General features: G+C 48.2%; 1 protein-coding gene across 1 annotated transcript; it reads left to right on the top strand.

The window, feature by feature from the left end:
* The first annotated feature begins 927 nt into the window (after positions 1-927).
* On the top strand, positions 928-1,213 carry LOC129151445 (40S ribosomal protein S2-like). The gene has a single exon (XM_054726398.1). The coding sequence runs from the start codon at positions 942-944 to the stop codon at positions 1,179-1,181; it is 240 nt and encodes a 79-aa protein (XP_054582373.1). The 5' UTR covers positions 928-941; the 3' UTR covers positions 1,182-1,213.
* The last annotated feature ends 15,826 nt before the right edge of the window (positions 1,214-17,039 follow it).

Here is a 17,039-nt window from a genome sequence, read left to right as displayed (position 1 = left end):
TTGCATCTCAGTTGCTAAACCACAATGATCTGTTTGTCATTTATGCTATGTAACTACACTTCCCTCATAGTCATCCCACTTAGGGGCCCAGTTGCTGAGAGTCAGGCCAAGCAGAAAGAAAGCTCTTGGGAGTCTTGGGTTAGCATTTAAATGCTTATCTCAGAATTAACTCACAGGTCAGATATTGGCCAGAATTAGTCACATGATGCCACTCTACCACAAGGAATCCAGGAAGTACAATCTTTCTTTGTGCCAGAAATATTTGATGAACTACATTAAACATAACCACGTATATAATTGATTGCACATCTATATTAATTACTTGGAGCTTGGCCTCCAATTACTCATTCTTGTCACGGAGGTGTCAATGAACTCTAAAATCACTTATAATTCCTGTAATGTGAGTTGTCCCATCTCTTTCCTATTCATTTATTTATCAACAGGTATCAGTTTAGGTCATATTAACTATTTTGAGTATAGTTACCATCAAGCTAGAGGTTGGACATATGTTCAGCTTAGATTCTCATATTTTCATAAGCCAGATAATTCACAAATTATCACACAATTAATAATTTATTTACACTCTCTTCTTTGTTAATATGAGATTTTATGTTTTTCTATTGCAACTAAAGAGAGAAATCACTAATTGGAAACTTCTTCCCCTCCAGAAACCCACAAAATATGATTCAACTTTCTGGTTAGGAAAAGAGAGACATTTTCAGAAATTAATGTTCAATGAATGTTTTGACATAGCTTGAGGATTTTACAACTATTTTGAAAATCACTTAAAATTTAAAATGAGTAATTTAAAGATTATGTCTGAATCTATTTTCAGTCTAACATCTAGTATGTGAAAGCATCTGACAAATACTTTGAAATTATATTTTGAATTCCTAATTTTAAAGATATTAATAATAAAAACTGTGCCTAAGAAGTTGCTGATGATGGCTGGTATTGATGACTGCTACACCTCGGCCAGGGGCTGCACTGCCACCCTGGGCAACTTCGCCAAGGCCACCTCTGATGCCATCTCTAAGACCTACAGCTATCTCACCCTGGATCTCTGGAAGGAGACTGTGTTCACCAAGTCTCCCTATCAGGAACTCACTGACCATCTTGTAAAGACCCACACCAGAGTGTCTGTGCAGAGGACCCAGGCTCCAGCTGTGGCCACCACATAATTTTATACAAGAAAAATAAAGTGATGATTTAAGCCTGCTTAAAAAAAAAAAAGTTGAGAAGCTGCTATAATTAGATAATACTCTAGTAAAAATATCCCAAAAATAATACATAAAATAGTTAAGGAGATTTTGAGTTTGAGATCAAGTACAGTGGTCTTAAACCTTTTCTTTTCCCCAAATAAAAATGTACTTCAAGCCCTAGCTGGTGTAGCTCAGGGGATAGAGCATTGGCCTGCGGATTGAAGGGTCCCTAGTTCCATTCCAGTCAAGGGCTCATGCCCGGGTTGCGGGCTTGATCCCCAGTGGGGACGTGCAGGAGGCAGCCAATGAATGATTCTCTCTCATCATTGATGTTTCTATCTCTCTCTCTCTCCCTTCCTCTCTGAAATCAATAAAAAATATTTTTAAAAATGTACTTTAAACTATTACAAAGGTAAAACGAGGTTTGCTTTCCTTGACATAGAGCTGCTGCAGATAGTTGGGGTGGGGGGTTGGGGGGTGGGTAGTTGATGCAATGTAGTACTGGAGGGTTTTCTGTCCCGACCATTTTCTTTTTCTTTGGGGGCACTTTCAAAAACCTCTAGGGTTCCATGGAGTACAGGTTCAAATCTGTTGATTTTCTCCAGCTACTTGCTTAACAGATAAGAAAATGAGGTACAGTGGGCCAAAGGGGCATAGCTATTGATTGAACCAGGTGTCTAGAAGTAAAAAAATTAAAGTTTGGGGCCTTAAAAATTATTTTATTTACAGACTTGAAAGTTGGATCATATTCTGAAAATACTTCCTAATATATAACATAACAACCTTAATCGACATATATTTATTACATCTCAACTTATTTACTGAATAGGGTGTCATGGGTTAAAAACACAGTCACATTTCCCAACCCCCAAAAAGTTGCTGTCTAGTTTGGAGAAGAAACATTTTTTAAATCTATTTTTCTGAATTTGGCATCTATCCATCTCTGCATTCCACAAGTACTATTCAACAAATATTTAATGAACATCTTATTTATTAGACAAACTCGGTGCCTGTTTGCATGCATCTTTTACCTCTTCTATATTTTCACCTGCTTTGTAGCTTGTACTTTTTTCTTTCTTCTTATTTCTGGTCTATCCTACTTTTTTTTTTTTTTAATCTTCCTTTATGACCACCCTCTAAAATATCCCTGCAAACTAGTTAAAGTCTGGAATTTCTTTTCACATAGAAAATAGCTTTCCATTCCACATTGGAAGATAAAAGGATTAAAATGCAAAAGAGCAGTGGGCCCTATAGCTCAGGGGTTAGAGCACTGGTCTTGTAAAATGCAAAAGAAAGGTTGCAAGTCCAAGCAATACTTGTATGACGGGATTGCAGTTAGATTGCAATTAATCAATTCATCATCAAGTATGGGTGACTGATAACAGAGTCTTTCCTGTTTTCATAGGTGCAGTGGGTAAGAAAGGGAGGCGGGGAGTGAAGACCGTCAGAGGCCTTAGGCAAATGAATCTGAGGCAGGAGAAAGGTACCATCTGAAAACAGAAGTGAGCCTGAGACTGCCAAAGTCTTGATAGTTTTGCCTGGGACAAATAGAAGCATTACCCTGAAGTATCTGTGGAGTGCAGCTGCAACACAAAGGCAGCTCTGCGTGATTTATGGAAGGCCTCATATGATTTATGGAGACTTAGAAACACATCAGCACAAAGCTGACTTTCTATAAAGGAGCTTCTTTCCCAAGGGATTCAAGGAGCTTGGAATTTAATGAGGCAAAAGGAATATACAATGAGAGATGATAAGGAAATGAGACTGTTTCTCACACAGACACACCAGAATTTATGTATCCTGATGCTCTGGTCTTCACAGGCCTCGGCCAAAGCTCACTGCCCTTGTTGCCAAAAGCACTCACTGAAACTCTTCCCCTCTGCACATCATCCTGACACCCTTTCTAATACAGATTACCCCTGAGAATTTTCTCAGAACCTTTCGTCTTCCAAATGCCTGCCCCAGCTCCTGCCCTCCTCTCCCCCATTGCTGCGCGTGTAATCCTATACATCCTTCAAGTAGTAACCCAATGCCTCACAGGATATCTCTTACCTCTAAACTTTTAGAGCACTCTGTTCATGTCTCAATCATAGCACAGACTATATTTTACTTTGTTATTGGTTAACATATTTTAGGTGTGTTTTTTTAAGACAAAAAACTATTAAAAACAAAAATTAAAAGCAAGGCAGTGTTAGTTCTCAGAGGCCTATGTGTGGTCTGTGGTATGATGTATGTAGATAACAAATGACAAGGGAATGCGCCCTCCCCGCCCCCCCTTGTCTAGCTTACTTCCATCGTCTCTGTGTAGAGAATGGGAATTGCTTCTGCAATCATTCTCCTTATCCTGGCCTATAGCCACCCATAGTGAGGATGGACTGGTGGCGGAGGGGAGGAATGGTGCTGTAAATGAGCCTGGGCTTTGCCTATTACTTTACTCCTGTTTTTGTGGACATACTGATTGGTCTAGCATTTGGAATGTGTCTCAGGTCCAGCCAATCAGAGTTTTGCTCAAGGTCTCTTGATCTCAAATTAGGTAAGAATCATTTGGATGCATGGTGTGGAGCTGCTTGTGTTTGTCTAAAGTAAGAGAAAATGAAGTCAGATAGACAAGTGAAGATGGAAAGAATGGAGAGAGAAAGAGATCTGGCTACATTAAATACCAGTTTCAATCTTTAAGGTTATGGTTCCTTGGGTCATTTGTTTCTGTGTTATACTTCCTTTTACTAGTACTTTCTTTTTTGTCTGTTTCAGCTGAGTTGAGTTTCTATCACTAACAACGATGTCTTTGATAAACTGATGTTGGTTAAAGTGAAAGATCTGAAGACCTAAATGGATAGAACAACAACAACAAAAATTAAGCCAAAATAGAATCACTTAATTCCAATAGAATATCTTGCTTTTCAAAAATAATGCTTTTGTCCTGACCTCAGTACAAATGTCTATTGTCATGTTCAAGGAGAAATGAGATTAAAAAGAGATGTACATATTTGAAAATATAGTTACAGTACTCAAAAGGAAATGTCATGACAAAGATGGCCAGAATGTGATTTGGAAGACAGGGCAGCAGAAAATACCAAATCAAAACAGAAAAGTAAAAAGAATAAAAAATATAAGGATAGTTTAAGTGACCTCTGGGAAAACATCAAACATATCAACATTCACATCATAGGGTAGTAGAAGGAGAAGAGACAGAGTAAGGGACCAAAAAATCATTTGAAGAAATATAGGAGTGACAACTACCCTGCCTTATAAAAGGAAGTAGACATGCAAGTTTAGGAAGTACGAAGTCCCAAACAAGATGAGCCTAAAGAAGCCCACACCAGGATACATTATAGTTAGTTAGCATGTCAAAGGTTAAAGACAGAGAGAGAATCTTAAGAGCAGCAAGAGAAACACAGTTATCTACAGGGTAGACCTTCCCCACCCCTCACTGTCCAATGTCCAATGAATCATCTAATTTACATACACACTTTTTATTCTATTTTTCAAAACACTTCTCACATTTGTCTTTTGTTCCCAGGCCCTTAATCCCTAACTTTTCTCCTTGCTTCTTTTCTTACATTCTCTTCACTCTATGATACCACCAGGCTAATATACATATGACCCTCAATTTTTTAAAGCAAACCTTTCATGGGATCCCTGTTGCCTGCAGCGTCAACTCCAGGCACCCAAGATGGCAGACACAGCTCTGCATGGTGTGCAGGCTGAGGTTAAGCCTCACCGCTCTCCCTGCCTCAGTCGGCTTGCTGCCTCTCTATGAAGTAATCCAGGAGAAGCACACAGAAGCACCTTCTCTTCCATGTCGACATGAAATTTGAACATGCATAAACCAGCATCCAGGTGATGTAATCTCATACAATTTTCACTGATCATATCCAGGGTGGAATTGTTTCCAAACCACAGCTGAAATACACATGTGGTTTTATTTGGCATGAAATTCAGCAAGTAATTAATACTCAACTCTGTCATGCTCCTGGAAGAGGGCTGCTCTTGGAGCCTGGGAGAGTGAAAATAAGATCCTCACCCTCGTCTACACTGATTCCCTCTGTCCCACCAGGGAAAGCTAAAGCCTTTCATGCCTACTGCTGGATGATCCCACACCTGTGCTGGCTGCTTCTCGGGGTACTGGAAGAAGTGTTGAAAGTTCTGGATGATTACACAGAGAGTACCCTGAATTAATACTGTTCCAGTGGTTACTTCTGAGGCTGATTTCTCTCCAATACTGTCCAGCAACCATGGACAGCTGGAGACATTCTAGAAAAAATATATAATCAGATGCTAGAAAACCTCACCTTTAAGACCAGCTGAATGAAACCACAGGGCCAAACTACAGAAGTGGTTAGGCTGTAAGCAATATGTACATGAGAAAACCTCATCTGGAAACCTTACCTCAACAGCATTTTTATAAACACTTGCCATGGCCAATGTGGAGTTTTTCTTTTCACTCTTTCCTTTCCTTTGCCCCTTCTCCTACTGAACATATTCACTTCTTACTTGATCCCACATTTAACCTATCTTCAGTTATGCTTGTTAATAGACATCAATAGTTTTAGCAATATTTTGGCTTTAATCCTATGTTGGTTTTTAATATTTTGGGGAACTCTCTTTTTCTTTAAAATATATTTTATTGATTTTTTACAGAGAGGAAGGGAGAGGGAGTTAGAAACATCGATGAGAGAGAAACATCAATCAGCTGCCTCCTGCACACCCCCTACTGGGGATGTGCCCGCAACCAAGGTACATGCCCTTGACCAGAATCAAACCTGGGACACTTGAGTCCGCAGGCCGACGCTCTATCCACTGAGCCAAACCAGTTAGGGCTTGGGGAACTCTTTGAAACAAAATAAAGCTGTGGACTTCCTCTCCAGGAATAAAAATGTACATACATATGAAGTTTTCTTATAATTCGAGGAGTTCATGGACCAGCCCCTCCCAACAAAGCACACCTACCGCTCTCATAGGGTCTTATTTTTTTTTTTTTTTTTTTTTTTTTTTTTTTTTTAAATTTCTTTATTGATTAAGGTGTCACATATTTGTCCTCATCCCCCCATTCCCATCCCACCCCTCTCCCCACGCATGCCCCAATACCCTGTTGAACATAACCGTTGGATAGGCTTATATGCATGCATACAGGTCCTTTGGTTGAACTCTCCCCCTCCCCCCCACCCTCCCCCTACCCTCCCCTATCCTCCCTCTGAGGCCCGATAGTCCGATCGATGCCTCCTTGATTCTGGTTCTGTTCTTGTTCCTCAGTCTATGTTGTTCATCATTTCCTCTAGATGAATGAGATCAAATGTCACTAGATATATACTAATAAGAACTGAATGTGAGACGAGCAATAATATTTATGCTGACAGGCAAATGAATCAATCTGTAGCGAGCTTCCCCCTGGACCAACAGTTCTTTTGAGACCCAATTTCGATGTCCAGTAGTTCCTTATGTGTACATGTCAGCACTGACCCCTCAGCTCTGGATGGTGGACAAAAGGTGGTAATGGAGGTCCGACTCCCTCTGGTTTGGTCTCGGCCGAACCCAGGGGCATGGCGTCACCTGGACTAAGGGGCACGTGGCCTCACCCATACCCAAGGGGCGCGTGGTCTCACCCGGGCCTGGGATCCAGCCTCACCCGGATGGATCCAGGGGCGCACGGCCTCACCCGGACCCAGGATCTGGCTTCACCCGTACCCAGGGACGCTTGGCCTCTCCCAGACCCAGGGGCACGTGGCCTCACCCGGGCTTAGTTGCACAAGGCCTCACCTGGATCCAGGGACACATGGTCTCACCCAGACCCAGGAACGTTTGGCCACTCCCAGACCCAGGGCCACTTGGGCTCACCCGGGCCTAGGTGCACGAGGCCTCATCCGGATCCAGGGACACATGGTCTCACCCGGACCCAGGGACGCTTGGCCCCTCCCAGACCCAGGGCCACTTGGGCTCACCCGGGCCTAGGTGCACGAGGCCTCACCCGGAACCTGGGACACATGGTCTCACCCGGACCCAGGGATGCTTGGCCTCTCCCAGACCCAGGGCCACTTGGGCTCACCCGGGCCTAGGTGCACGAGGCCTCAACCGGATCCAGGGACACATGGTCTCACCCGGACCCAGGGATGCTTGGCCTCTCCCAGACCCAGGGCCACTTGGGCTCACCCGGGCCTAGGTGCACGAGGCCTCATCCGGATCCAGGGACGCATGGTCTCACCCGGACCCAGGGACGCTTGGCCTCTCCCAGACCCAGGGCCACTTGGGCTCACCCTGGCCTAGGTGCACGAGGCCTCACCCGGATCCTGGGACACATGGTCTCACCCGGACCCAGGGATGCTTGGCCTCTCCCAGACCCAGGGCCACTTGGGCTCACCCGGGCCTAGGTGCACGAGGCCTCACCCGGATCCAGGGACACATGGTCTCACCCGGACCCAGGGACGCTTGGCCTCTCCCAGACCCAGGGGCACGTGGCCTCACCCGGGCCTAGGTGCACGAGGCCTCACCCGGATCCAGGGACACATGGTCTCACCCGGACCCAGGGACGCTTGGCCTCTCCCCGACCCAGGGCCACTTGGGCTCACCCGGGCCTAGGTGCACGAGGCCTCACCCGGATCCAGGGACACATGGTCTCACCCGGACCCAGGGACGCTTGGCCTCTCCCAGACCCAGGGCCACTTGGGCTCACCCGGGCCTAGGTGCACGAGGCCTCACCCGGATCCAGGGACACATGGTCTCACCCTGACCCAGGGACGCTTGGCCTCTCCCAGACCCAGGGCCACTTGGGCTCACCCGGGCCTAGGTGCACGAGGCCTCACCCGGATCCAGGGACACATGGTCTCACCCGGACCCAGGGACGCTTGGCCTCTCCCAGACCCAGGGCCACTTGGGCTCACCCGGACCTAGATGCACGAGGCCTCATCCGGATCCAGGGACACATGGTCTCACCCGGACCCAGGGACGCTTGGCCTCTCCCAGACCCAGGGCCACTTGGGCTCACCCGGGCCTAGGTGCACAAGGCCTCACCCGGATCCAGGGACACATGGTCTCACCCGGACCCAGGGACGCTTGGCCTCTCCCAGACCCAGGGCCACTTGGGCTCACCCGGGCCTAGGTGCACGAGGCCTCATCCGGATCCAGGGACGCATGGTCTCGCCCAGACCCAGGGACGCTTGGCCTCTCCCAGACCCAGGGGCACGTGGCCTCACCCGGGCCTAGGTGCCCGAGGCCTCACCCGGATCCAGGGACACATGGTCTCACCCGGACCCAGGGACGCTTGGCCTCTACCAGACCCAGGGCCACTTGGGCTCACCCGGGCCTAGGTGCACGCGGCCTCACCCGGATCCAGGGACACATGGTCTCGCCTGGACCCAGGGGTGTGTGGGCTTTCCCTGACCTAGGGGCGCTTGGCCTCGCCCGGGCACGGGATACAGCGTCATCCGGGTCCAGGGGCACTTGGCCTCACCCGGACCCGGAGTCCGGCCTCACCTGGACCCAGGGGCATGTGGCCTCACCTAGACCCAGGGACGTGAGGCCTCACTTATACCCAGAGGCGTGTGACCACACCCGAGCCCAGAGGCGCGCAACCCCGCCCGCACCCGGGTCTCAGCGGGGCCCCGTCTTCCCGATCCCAATTCCTGCCGGTCAATCCCCCCTCAGCAATTCCCCTGGCCATCCTTCCGGAGCTCCAGTATGGCTGCTGCAGAACTCGTCGGGCGGCGGCTCGGCGAAGCTCCGGTGCACCCGGTGCATGGCGGTGGGCCAGTCTGGCGTCGCTGTGTCGGCCCTTGGGTCTGCATCGGTGGCCGGTCGCCGAGCATGCGCACCTGGCCGCTTCCGGGGCGTTGAGATTCTTGACGGACTCAGAGGTCAGCAAGCGCGGAGTCTCCCACCCCATGTCTCATAGGGGCTCGTCTGTCCGTGCTTGGCTGCCAGTGGAGCCGTCCCCTCAGCCGGAGACCGCCGGGGGAACTGCGCCGAGCACGTTCCAGGCCGCTGTTGTATCGCCTGAGCCATAGTTCTTTTGTGTCGCCTGAGCCGTAGTTCTTAAAGTGTGGTCTTTGGGTCACCGGCATCAGCATCATCCCACATCCCCCTCTTTTATTCTAGTTGTAGAGCATCTACTCAGCCAGCCCTATGGTGGTCTTGGATGGTGTCTGCTCTGCTCTCTTGTCGTAGTCTCAAAGTTGTTGTGGTAGGCAACAATCAGGCTTCCGCCCTATGCCTCCATCTTGGTCCTCCTTTGTATAGTTAAGTCTTGATTGGTGTTGGTGTCACTGGGGGGGCTCTCTTTGTCTATAAAGGAAGAGTTGCTGTGCAGGAGATACGTTTATGGGCTGGGTCTTGGTGCAGCAAAGCTTTGGCGCTCACTGAATATTCCCGTTGAATGTGTCCCTTATGCACGTGGTTGAAATCTGGTGTCATCTCCCACAGACCACTAGATGCCCTCATTTCTGGGTCTCCAATGGGGTGTAGATCAGCTACTGCCTTAGGCACTCAGCAAGGATTACAGCAAAAACTGTAGTTTCTTCCTCCTGTCTGAGTGGCCCTGGAGCAGTCCGACTAGAACAGCAGATCATCTGGTCCGCTGCCAGAGGGCAGTCCACCCACATGCATAAGCCGTTGTTTGGGGCGCAGGTGTGCCTGCAAGACTTGCGGGGCAGGTCTTCAAGCCGTGGGGGGCGGGTCCCAGGGGGGGGCGGGGTCTCAGGGCGCCAACAGGCCATGGTGCGGCGAGCCTCGATGGCTGTGAGTTTGGTCCTTCTGCCTTCCATGTATCTAAGTCCCCTCGTTCCGCACTCCAGCGCAGCAAACACTGATTGCTGGGCGCACCTCTGCAAGAGTCCCGCCTCTCCCCGCAGGCATCTGGGTCTCCCGGGGTTCGCCAGAAGATGGGTTTCAGGGTGATGGAGAGCTAATCTCCCTTAGGTTTGGAACAAAAGCCCCTTTCCCCCGCCACCAGCCAGACCCACGCACCTCCACACCTCATCCCCTCCGATTTCGCTGGGTGCGAGGCAACAGAACAGCTTTTAACCTCCGCCGCCATCTTTTTCAAACTTCTCAATTTGTACTTCTTAATCCCTTCATTTCAGTCAACTTTACTGAAGTCTAGCGCCGCCGGGAGGTGCACGGAAAGGGCGCCCGGGCCTCTGTCCGGTGCGCAGTGCGCGCGTCCCGCGGAACCAGGCGCGCGAGGGCCGTGCGGCTGGGACGGGCGCTGGGCGGCCGCCGAGCTCCAGGCACCGCCATCGCCGTGTTCCGGACGTCGCCGCCGCGGCGTCCCCCCAATTTATACTTCTTAATCCCTTGAATTCAGTCAACTCTACTGAAGTCTAGCGCCGCCGGGAGGTGCACGGAGAGGGCGCCCGGGCCTCCGTCCGGTGTGCGGGGGCGCGCGGGGGCGCGCGGGGGCTGCGCGGCAGGGACGGGTGCTGGGAGGCCGCCGGGCTCCGGGCGCCGCCGCTGCGGTGGCGTCCCCAGCGTCCCGGGCCGGGCAGCCTGCGGGGGCGGCGGAGTTGCGAAAGTGAGTGAGTTTCCCAGGGTTTCGCCCGGAATGGGGTTCAGTGCAATCGGAGCCGGTGCTCAGCGCACTCCGGAGCCTTTATCTCCTTCCTGCCAGTGAACTCCGGCCAGGTCATCAGCCGCCCCCTCCTCTCCGGCTCCATCCTCCCCGCAGGCGCGTGTGCTCGTGTCTCCGTTTCTCCATACCTCAGGCTTTTACGGCTTCCCCGACTGTCCCCGTGGCCTTCTCCTCCCCCCAGCTGTGGGCATTTCAGTCCGCCAGCTCTCCTGTGGTTCTGGACGATGTCCGTTCTGACCTCTAGTTGTATTTTTGAAATTGTTGTGCCCGGCTGCAGGTTAGGTGTTTAACCTATGCCGCCATCTTGGTTTCTCTCTCTCATAGGGTCTTATTTGCCTTTCAATGACAAGCATCAAGTATTTGAAGAGAACTTTCACATATCAGTTCCTCTCTCCTCTCTACCTCCCACTTAACTTATGCAAGTATTTCCACTCATGTTTCTCCCCCAAATTGAATCTGTTATTTCCCTATTTGGGGATGTCCCAAATTTGGTTCTATGGGGTTGCTATGCTCCATGTCCAGTAGGATCGGCCATTGCATCCTCTTTATGCAGGCAATGTCATCCACCAGCACTTCTTCTGCAGTTCCTGGTGGACCACACAGAATGTGCTGTCAACTAAACTTTGAGGATGCTTCCTGACAAATTGATAGTTGCATCTCTACCAAGCTCCACCTATTGGGTATATAGGTACCACACAGAAAGGCCTAGTCTACTGTACCCAAGGAGGAAGACTAGGAGTGGCCAGAATCTGGAATGAGAGTTCTGCATGGGAATGGGGGAGGTTTTAGAAAGGACTTAGGAGAATATCTAGCACACTTTGGGGTTGGGGGATCAGGGAAAGCTTCCTCACGGCAGTTATATCAATGCTGATTTGTAGAGGACAAGTAGGTGCTACCCAGGTGGTATGTGTGTGTGTCTGTCTGTGTGTTGTGGGTGGAGGGGAGGCAGTGTAGACAGGACCAAAGGAAGAGTGGAGGCCCGGAGCCAAATCGGTGGTGAGGAGCAGTTGGAGAGGCTGGGAGGACAGAACATCAGTAAATGCCACAGAGGTAGAAGAGGACCAGAAGGGCCTTTGACACCACTTTAAGAACTTTATACTTGACTCTGAAGGGTTTTAATCAGGGTGGGATCAAAGCAGATGTGGGTTTCCGAGCAGTGCCAGTGGAAGTCTGGAGCATGTGTCAGCTTATAGCAGCAGGCGCATCCCACTGATCAGGCAGGGCAACAGGCTTTGTTCCTTGTGATTTGGGAGGCCGCGAGCATAGAGAACCACCAAGGTCCAGTCCTGCCCTGAGGGCAGTTGGCAACTCAGAGTTGAGACTGGAGCACAGGAGAGCACCCTGATTCTTAAACACCCGCTATCTTGTCTCTCACATGTGCCCCTTGTGCCCTCAGAAGAGTGAAGAACATTGGCTGGTTGAGTCCCCTTTACTTTTCCTACCTATTAGGGGAGGAGCAGTGGTGAGGCCCAGACTGACTAAAGGCCACATAAAATGACTAGGAAGAAGAGTACGATGTGCTCTTTGCCACAGCTCACTGATTTCTATGCAGTGTCCAGCTCTCCTTCAGGCTTCCGAAATCCCTTCAGAAAGCCTGAAACTGGAACTCCTAGCAGAATCTCACAGTTCCAGGGCAAAGAGACCACACTGGGCCTCCTGCTGCGCTGGCCTGCCCGGTGGCAGCCTGCCGGAGTGGCTGAGCGAGCTTGCAGCAGCTGAGTCTCTGCCTTCCTGATTATATTCTCAGGGAAATGACTGAATTGCTGAGTAAACTGAACAGGACCGTGGGAGCAGAAGAAACAGGTGGGGCTTTCTCTTAAGAAAACTTCTCATTAAAATAGCAAGCTTTTAGTGTCTGTTTGAAGAGGGTTAGACTTGATGTGCAGAAAAGAAGATCCGTCTACATTTCCATGGGTGAGATCCTAGGAGGCTCGATCTGTAGCCTGCAGTCTCCAGGCCTCCGGCCCTAACCTCCCTGGGAAAGCGGGCAGCAAGTCCCTTTCTTCCTGGAAATAACCTGTTTGTTTACCTCCACACTGAGACCTGGCCCCCCCTGATGGAACCTGTTCTCAGCACAGCATGTGCTCCTGAGTGTGACAACTGCGGGGTGCCGGGCTCCTATGGCAGCCTCCCTGGCCTCAGCAATTCACTGGAGTGACCTTCTGCTGACCCCTCCTCCTCGGAGCAAAATCCAGGCCAGCCAGCTGGCTGTTAATTCTCAGTAGTAATAGGACCCCTTCTAAATGCTTATCAAAGTGCAGGGCACTGAGCGTGAGCTCTGGAAATTAGCTTCCATGAAAGATACCCGGTGTCTGCTCCTGATCCCGATCTCCAGACGCTCTAAGACCACGGGAAACTTTCCTAAGTCAGTTTGTAAGTCCTACATGACCCTTACTGAATGGTTTTCAGAGGGCTCCCGTGCTGAGTGTTTATGAGTCAAAGTGGAAAACTCGGCCTTTCCTGGGGAAGGTTCCTGCCCTGCTACTATGGGTGATCTTGGAGGGCATCCGGGATTTGCTCAGTTTGAGAGCTGGAGTAACACTGATCCTGGTGTCGAAAGCACGACTCTAAAGCTGTCTGAGGAGGGAAATAAAAGCCTGAGGGTTGCTATCTGTTCCTCAGGGCCAGGTTAAGAAGAATAGGAGCTAAATTTTTACATTGAGTCCAGTCACCCCTGAGCATTTCACACCACAAAGCCCCTCCCTCAGGCAGCCCACCTCTCACTCCTTAAGAGGTTGTTCTCTTTGTCTCATACATCAAAACAATTTGAAACTCTAGGAGATTCACTCACTAGTAAATATTCACGGAACATCCATGGTGAGACAGAATCACCGAATAGATACTTCTCATGTCTTTTAAGAAGTCTGATTGTAAGAGAAGAGAAACAGACTCTCAAGATTGGAAAGGAATAAAGGGCCATGGAGGGCAGCCATCCCTGGGAGCTCAGGTCTCCTGGGCTGTCTTCTTTCTTACCAGACAGATTTGGAGCCCAGGAAGAACACTCCTGGGGACTCCCTGTGCCTTAAACTAACGTGCTGAGTCCTCTTCTGGAGAGCAGCTCACCAAATGTCCTCCATTCCTCCTTGCATTATCTCCAGAGTCTTCAGCAATTCCTCAGATGTGGTCCATGCAATAATCTCATTCTATTCAGAAGCCTTATCTCCCTCATCCTATGTTTGTGAGGCTGATTCTTTAAGTCTAATGTCAGCATCTTGTTTTTTACTTATATAAACTTCATCTTTTTATAGCCACACTAATACTTCATTCTAGATCAGGGGCCAAATCTGTTCTATCATCTAATTTAGTACTGGCTACCATCTAAGAATTGTTTTAACATTTGTAAATTATTTTTTAAAAATCAAAAGAAAATATTTTAATGATTCATGCCAATTATATAAAAGTACCTACATAATCCTCAAGTTTACTTCTTGACCTGAAAAATTCTGTAATATTTACTGCGTGGCCATTTATAGGAAAGTTTTGCCAAATTACAGTCTAGATTTTTAAAAATCTCATTTTATTTTATTTTATTTTTTAAATAATTTTTACTCACTGTATTATATTAATTTTAAATGTAAAACATAGTGATTAGATATTTATATAACTTATGAAGTGATTAGCATGATAAGTCTAGTACCCGTCGGGTACCATACATAGTTTGTACATCTTAAGCCTTTTCTCTTTTTTGCCATCCCCCCAATTTTCCTCCCATCTGGCAAATGTTGTGTATCTATGAGTTTGTTTGTTTTTTTATTCCACATATAAGTGAAATCATATAGTATTTGTCTTTCTTTGTCTGACTTAGTTCACTTAGTATCTTACTCTCTAGGTTATTGCATATGGCAAGATTTTATTCTTTTTTATGGCTGAGTAATATTCCATTTTATATCTGTACTACTTCTTTTTTATCCATTTATCTAATGATGGACACTCACATTTCTTCCATATCCTGAAGGTTATAAGTAACGCTGCAATGAACACAGAGGTGTATGTGTCTCTTCAAATTAGTGTTTCAAATTTCTTTGACTAAATACCAAAAAGTGGGGTTGGTGGATCATATGGCAGTTCTATTTTTAATTTTTTGAGGAAACTCCATACTATTTTCCAAAATGGCTACACAAACCTACAATCCCACAGTGCATGAGGATTCTCTTTTCTCCACATCCTTGCCAACACATTGTTTGTTGGTTTATTGATGACAGTCTGTCTGATAGGTGTGAGGTGATATCTCATTGTGGTTTTAATTTGCTTTCCCCTGACAATTAGTGATGTTGAGCATTTTTTCATTGGCCATCTGTATGACCTTTTTGGAGAAATGTCTATTCAAGTCTTCTCATTTTTTGAACAAATTTTTTATTTTGTAATAATTTATATGAGTTCCTTATATCATTTGAATATTAACCCCTGGTTGGATGCATTATAAGCAAAATCTTCTCTCATTCAGTACGTTGTCTTTTTATTTTGATGATGGTTTCCTTCACTGTGCAAAAATTCTTCAATTGGTGTAGTTCCACATTTTTCTTTTTTCTTTTGTTTCCTTCGTCTCAGGAGACATTTCCAAAAATATACTACTAAGAGCGATGCCAGAGTTTACTATCTGTGTTTTCTGCTAGATTTTTATTGTTTTGAATCTTACATTTCTCTTTAATCTATTTTGAGTTTATTCTGTGTATGGTATAGAAAAGCAGTCCAGTTTCATTCTTTTGCATGCATCTGCCAAGTTTTCACAACCCATTTATTGAAGAGACTGCCTTTACCTTGTTGTATAGTCTTGTCTCCTTTGTGATTGATTAATTGACAATAAAGATCTGGATTACTTCTGGTATGTGTAAGGTTTGAGGTGCAGGAAACTGGAGTCAGGGACGACCAAAGCATATTAAAGGAAGGTTTATTCCACAGGAGGGAAAAGAGCAGGGACCCAACCAGGCTGCCTTTGCAGATGCAGGGGAATGGAGAGAGAGGAGAATAGCGCACGTGGGAGTGTGGAGCGGCCTTTTAAGGGAACAGGAAGGGGTTGGGTCCAGGGCGGAACTGGAAGGGGTGGGCCCCAGGGCACTCGGCACGCGCTGATTGGTGGTTCAATGTCTTGGGGATGTCTCGGTGGCAGATGCCAGTAATGTCATAACTCCGCCTTGCCCCCTGCCTCGACCTAACAGTATGCAGTATTTTCTTATAATCTTTTGTATTTCTGTGGTGTCAGTTGTCACTTCTTTTCCATTTCTGACTTTATTTATCTAGACTCTGTCTTTTTCTTCTTTTTTTTTTTTTGTGTGTGTGTGTGTTTTTTTTTCTTGTCACTTTTTTTATTTATTTATTTTTTATTTTTATTTTTTAAATTTCTTTATTGATTAAGGTGTCACATATTTGTCCTCATCCCCCCATTCCCAACCCCCCCCCCCCCCACGCATGCCCCAACCCCCTGTTGAACTTAACCGTTGGATAGGCTCATATGCATGCACACAAGTCCTTTGGTTGAACTCTCCCCCTCCCCCCACCCTTCCCTATCCTCCCTCTGAGGCCCGATAGTCCGATCGATGCCTCCTTGCTTCTGGTTCTGTTCTTGTTCCTCAGTCTATGTTGTTCATCATTTCCCCTAGATGAGTGAGATCATATGTCACTAGATATATACTTATGAGAACTGAATGTGAGACGAGCAATAATAATGCTGACAGGCACATGGATCAGTCTGTAGTGAGTTTCTTTCTGGACCAACAGTTTTTTTGAGACCCAATTTCAATGTCCACCAGTTCCTTATGTGTACATGTCAGCACTGGCCCCTCAGCTCTGGATGGTGGACAAATGGTGGTAATGGAGGTCCGACTCCCTCTGGTTTGGTCTCGGCCGGACCCAGGGGCACGGCTTCACCCGGACTAAGGGGCACGTGGCCTCACCCGGATCTAGGGACACATGGTCTCACCCGTACCCAGGGACGCTTGGGCTCTCCCAGACCCAGGGGCACGTGGCCTCCCCAGGGCCTAGGTGCACGAGGCCTCACCCTGATCCAGGGACACATGGTCTTGCCCGGACCCAGGGGTGCGTGGCCTCTCTCAGACCCAGGGGCACGTGGCCTCACCTGGACCTAGGTGCATGAGGCCTCACCCGGATCCAGGGACACATGGTCTCACCCGGACCCAGGGACGCTTGGCCTCTCCCAGCCCCAGGGGCACGTGGCCTCACCCGGGCCTAGGTGCACGAGGCCTCACCCGGATCCAGGGACACATGGTCTCACCCGGACCCAGGGACGCTTGGCCTCTCCCAGACCCAGGGGCACGTGGCCT

The sequence above is a fragment of the Eptesicus fuscus genome, chromosome 14, assembly GCF_027574615.1.
Source record: "Eptesicus fuscus isolate TK198812 chromosome 14, DD_ASM_mEF_20220401, whole genome shotgun sequence".
Classification (NCBI taxonomy): domain Eukaryota; kingdom Metazoa; phylum Chordata; class Mammalia; order Chiroptera; family Vespertilionidae; genus Eptesicus; species Eptesicus fuscus.
Note: the sequence above shows the minus strand (reverse complement) of the source record. Positions and strands in the feature narration are given on the sequence as shown.

Excerpts from the sequence above, each read along its gene's own strand:
- LOC129151445 (XM_054726398.1), top strand. The coding sequence starts at position 942 with ATGATGGCTGGTATTGATGACTGCTACACCTCGGCCAGGGGCTGCACT.